The 5,437-nt window shown below is 36.2% G+C and overlaps 1 protein-coding gene across 1 annotated transcript; it reads right to left on the reverse strand.

Moving 5' to 3' along the window:
* Positions 1-2,953: 2,953 nt before the first annotated feature.
* Positions 2,954-4,390, reverse strand: LOC110033651 (RING-H2 finger protein ATL3-like). Its single transcript, XM_020737703.1, has one exon. The coding sequence runs from the start codon at positions 3,963-3,965 to the stop codon at positions 3,078-3,080; it is 888 nt and encodes a 295-aa protein (XP_020593362.1). The 5' UTR covers positions 3,966-4,390; the 3' UTR covers positions 2,954-3,077.
* Between the last annotated feature and the right edge of the window lie 1,047 nt (positions 4,391-5,437).

Consider the following 5,437-nt stretch of genomic DNA (forward strand, 5'->3'; position numbering starts at 1 on the left):
CTCCCTATAATTTACTTGTACCTTCTAATGAGTTTCACACTTCTGTTTTCATATATAGGTAGGTTACAGGGAGGTTACAGGGGCTATAACGCTGTTATAACCTCTGAATATCCTCTCTGTAACTTATTTGCAGGTTACAGACATATGCATCTACGTCTCATGTATGCAATTTTTTTTCCATTGGGAGTTTGCTCCCACATGTCCCATGCTCCAAGCTCACTCATCAAAAAATGTATTATTTTAATTTTCGTTTTTATTTTAATTTTAAAGATTAGTTTGAGATAAAATTTTAAAAATATAATAAAACAACATTTCAGGCATAAATTTATTATTATTATTATGAAAATTATTGAGGGCACGAGAATTTATGGTGATAGAGTTAAACTTTTGTGTTTTAATGTTATTTAGATTTTGAATACACATAAATAAAAGAAAAGAGCACATTTTCACAAATTTAATTCAAATGATAATGTATACATATACCTAAAAACAACCACATGATGTAATAAGGCTTTTCAGTTTACTTTATAATAAGCTTTAGGAGCCCAAGAGACTCATATTCAGAGATCTAGTTATTCTCGAACTAGACCTACATGTTGAAGTGATCGAACTGAGTCCATCTGCTGAAGTGGTCGAACTGAGTCCATCGATTTAAGTGGTTGAACTAACTATCAAGGTAGTCGAACCGACCTGTCGAAGTAGTCGAATCAAGCTGAACCACTAGTGAAGAACTTCATTGCACAAAAAGATTTGTGTCAATCATTGCTTTAAGCGTTGCTCGATACCTACATCTCAATTTGTTTACTAAGTCACCGTAGATAAATTAACATAATTTGATCTCATATTGTTATAATAAAGTTAGAAATAATTCAGGGATAATAATAGATATCAAATAATCTTAATGGAGTGATAACCGTCAAACAATAACATCAAGCACAATGGTTAGATAAAGATAATCAAACCACAAAGATCACAGGATGGTGAATTGACTTTCATGCACTGCTTCATTTTTCCCTTCAAGACGTACCACCTTCAACTCCGAAAGGAAGACTTGTCAGACCATTTTTAGTAGTTTTTGTTCACCTTCAAATGTTGGTCTGTCTATGACTGTTAACGATCTGATTTTGAGAAAAGTTGAGATCGGCTCGAATGAATCAACTTCAAATTGAAATTCGCTCGTGGTTCATTATGTTTGATTTCGAGCCAACTCGATCCGAGCTAAAACTCGAATCAATTTTCAAGCGATTATATAACACCAAAGTAGTTTTAATATTATATGCAATTATCAACATAACGCATTAATTGTAGCATAATCCAGTCATGTCCAATGTCTTCATATTACATTAAGTAATGCCAATAGTCAGCTAAACACCTATAATTGCTTGCTCTCCATCAATTAAAGAAAGCCTCCTTTTCCTTCTTTTGAATTTTGGGACTTCAGTGTCTTTCTGACTTTATTGTACCATGTCAGCCTTTAAAAGTAACATCCATTATAATCTTTTTATAATCTATTTAAATTTCTATGTAAAAATTATTTTTTTCTTTATCAATTCTTGTTATTTTAAAGTGAAACAAAGCTTTGCTTCTCTTATCATTCATACTAACTTTAATGGATAACAACTACTTATTTATATGAGAATATCGGCTTGATGGTCATAAGAAGAAGTGCTCCTCCCAAATTAGTATCTAAAATTACGATATAAAGTCTTACGTAGAATCTTATAAGATTTAATGTAAAGATAATTTACAATTGGAAGAAAAAGATTGAATTATTGTCGACATTTGGTCCACTTTGGGCATAGGGTTGACCACTAAGGTTTTGGCAGAAAGAAAAAGACTAGACCGACAATAATCATGGAAGAAGGGTTGTATGTGATGTACTTGTAGTACATCTTAAATTATGCCGAGTGGTGGTTGGGAGAAAGCCAAATTGCATGGTGGTTGTTGGAGGAGATAGAGCCAAGACAAGGCTTGGGATTTCCAAGTCAGGTTATAACAAAATTTAAACTCTAATGTTGCACTCAAACTTCTAAACCCAAATCATTGACTTGAGAAACAAGATGTTGTGGAAGGAGAAACTAAAAAAAAAAGTCAACTTATAATTTTGACAAATTAGAATATTCTCACGTTAGAAAGAAATCCACCAATATACAAGCATCTAAGAATAGGTAGCCAACTTAGAATCAAACACAACCTATATAAAACTAACATATTTGATTTTATTTGAAATAGTAAGGTAAAATTAATATACATTTATTTTATTTTATTGACTGTATTTAAAATACAACATTGAGACAATGACATAAATCATAAAGGAAGTGACATGACAATGGCGGCACAGTAAGAGTGACACAACAAGAACGAAGACGATTAATAAGAGATGATATCTACGAGTGAAGTGACAAAAATCAATTTAACTCTGATAAAAGACGAAAATACAAGAATTAGGGTTTACACATGCTGACTTGCACCACAAGAAATGAAATAAGAAAAGAATTTTAAACACATGCTAACCTAACCCTAACTAGATCACAAGTATTTTATTAGTCCAAATGCCCCCAACACAAGTCATCAACACCAAATTTGCCTTCAATATTGAGTCCATAAACCAAACCCTAAATTTATTATGCCAAAAGCTACGCACCAAAAAGCACCATCTGTCACACTCCAACATAATAGTGAAGACATTATTCAGTCTACAGATCCTCATCATTTGAGGCCTAACTCCAATTAGCCAATCTCAATAATGAAAGCATTATTGAGGAAGCCTAACGCCATCCCACCAGACTTAAACCTAACCACATACAGAACAAACTTCAGTAGCTTCAGTTTAATACTACGTCAGGATCAAAATTTAATCTCTTTTTTTTTAATTTGTAGCAACTGAAAAAAAAAATTAAGAAATAAATAATAATACAATAATACAGAAAATAAATAAATAGAGAAAGCTTGATAATCACATCTTGATAGAAGGGGAGAGAGATCAGAGATGTGCTTCTCTGTTCCTTGAAAAATAAAGAAATTAATCTCTTTATACATAATTCTTTATACATTTTTCATTGCTGAAGAAGATTGAGTTAAGAGCTTGAAGGAGTTTTAGGAAGATTTGAGCTTCCTTCACCATTGGAGACACCGAAACCTTGCTCAATATCAGCTCCAATGGGACTAGTGCAGCTGGAATCAGTCGTCCTCTTTCCCCTGCTCCAGAGCCGCCTTAAAGATCTCAACTTTGACGCTCCCGGAGATCTCACCTCCTCCGATGGCGACTTGATGTTCTCCAATGGAAACCTGCTCGACGGCAATGGAGATGTGGGAGAAGAAAAATCTCCGGCCGTTCGATTCGGAAGCATGATGACTAAGTTTCTCGTGGAATTCGCGGAGGTCCGTGAATTCACCTGGTCCTGATTCCCCCAAAACAGGACATTTGTGGGAAAAGCCGGAGATTCTGGTTGCGGGTCTGCATCTCCGGCGGCGGCGGACGCCGGCGAAGCAGGTTCGTTGTCGTCGCCGGTGGCTGCCGCCTCGGAGCCCACCGCGCAGCGGCAAAGCGGACAGGTCGAGTGAGAGTAAAACCACATATCGATGCATTGAAGATGGAAGCCATGATTGCATTTTGGGAGAAATCGAGCTTTTTCACCATCGGAGAGCTCGCAGAGACAAACAGTGCATTCGAGCCCGTCCTTGAAATCACTCCGGTTATAGATCGTGACGGGAAGAGAACGGAGGATGGAAAGCTCGAGCCCGCGGGTAGGGGTAGGAGCATCGCCGGCGGCGACGATTTGCTGTGCTCGTCTACGGGAGCTGCCCCAATAGTTTCTAGCATAGAGGTAAAGGAAGAGGACGAAGACGACTACCAGGAAGAGGAAGATCACGGCGGCCACCATGACTTCGATGCTGATGCTGTTAACAATCCCGGAGTCATCAGATTCAAAGCCGTCGCCAGACGATAAATCTGAATTTCCCATCCCTTCCGAGCAGCAAAAAAAATGGGATTTTGGGGTTTAGGAAGGAAGAAGAAGAGAGAAACCGTGAGAAGGGAATGGAAAGGTGGGTGCTTTATAAACGGGAAAGAAGAAGCAAGAAGCAAAAACCTAAAAAAAGCTAGATTTTTGATAGGGTGAGGAGGAGGAGATGGGGGGCAGGAGCGAGGAAGTTGAGCGAACTAAGAGAGACAGCAAGAGTAAAGAGGTTATTAGTCCTGTAGATGGCCGCCATTTGAAGGTGAAGAAGACGACTAAAAGGGAGGAGAAATTCAACTCTGATTTGTGAATATCCATTCGAGTGCGGCTTCTTTGACCATCAATGGCTGCCACGTTTCAGAAGTATTGGGCAAGTTTTCGCCACCTCTTGGGAATGAGTTTTTGACTTGAGCTTGGGTGGACTACTTAGACACGTCATTTGATGAATATTAGTTCATTATTTGTGAGTACTGTTATGTTAGTTAAAATTATATTTTTTTTGGAGTTAGAAGTTATTATATATTTGTGTGATCAACTACATAACAAAAATAAATTGCTTAAAATAAGAAATAGGTTTCTATAGCTATCATCTTATGACGACCAAAGATGGGTTTTAAGTTTTAATATGTTTTTTTTAAGGGGCATTTAGGTATGTAGCACATAAGAATTATGTGTTTTTCAATTTTTAAATATGTGTAAAGTGTTGAAGCAGTCTCTGATTATTCGTATGAGGTTGTTTTAGTCTCAAGTTTATAGAAGTGTTAAGATAGTTTCAGATTATTTGAAAACTGAATTTTGATAGTTCCTTATGGAAACTGTTTCAATCCTGATTTTAAAAAGGTCTGAGGATTGTTTTAGCATTTTTAGGCACTCTAGGAGAGACTCATGTAAATAGTCAGAGACTGATCTAACACTTAAATTATTTAAATATCTAATACTTAAATTTTTATATTTTCATGTACATCATACAAATCTATATTATCATATTAATACTTAAATTTTTATATTTTCATGTACATCATAAAAATCTATATTATCATATACACTACAATAAATAAATAAATAAACATGTAAATCAAATTTAAGTTAGAACTTTTTAATATAACTGTTTTCGCTTTCTAATAACTTTCATAATGGTGGTGGTACAAAATCACATGAATTAACAAATCAAACCTGTTGAGAAATTTAGGGCGAAGAAAAACAGTAATCGACACAAATCCAGAAGAACACAGAGATTTAAAGAGGTTCGACAAAGATGCCTACGTCCTCGGGAGAAGAGCGGCAAGTTCCTTTCAATATTCAGAAAAGGGTTTACAGAAATCAGTAATACCTCCTGGGGTTACTAACAGGCCTATTTATAACCCCAGGAGTAGACCCTAGGCACAATATGTAATTACAACATTACCTCTGTACCAAACCGCGAGGCTTTGCCCTCGCACCCCAACCCACGTAACTTCCCAATTTGGACAGATTCTTCC

This window comes from Phalaenopsis equestris, unplaced genomic scaffold (genome assembly GCF_001263595.1).
Source record: "Phalaenopsis equestris unplaced genomic scaffold, ASM126359v1 Scaffold001247, whole genome shotgun sequence".
Taxonomy (NCBI): domain Eukaryota; kingdom Viridiplantae; phylum Streptophyta; class Magnoliopsida; order Asparagales; family Orchidaceae; genus Phalaenopsis; species Phalaenopsis equestris.

What these genes read in the sequence shown, in the direction of transcription:
- LOC110033651 (XM_020737703.1), bottom strand. Translation starts at nt 3,965, where the DNA reads ATGGGAAATTCAGATTTATCGTCTGGCGACGGCTTTGAATCTGATGAC.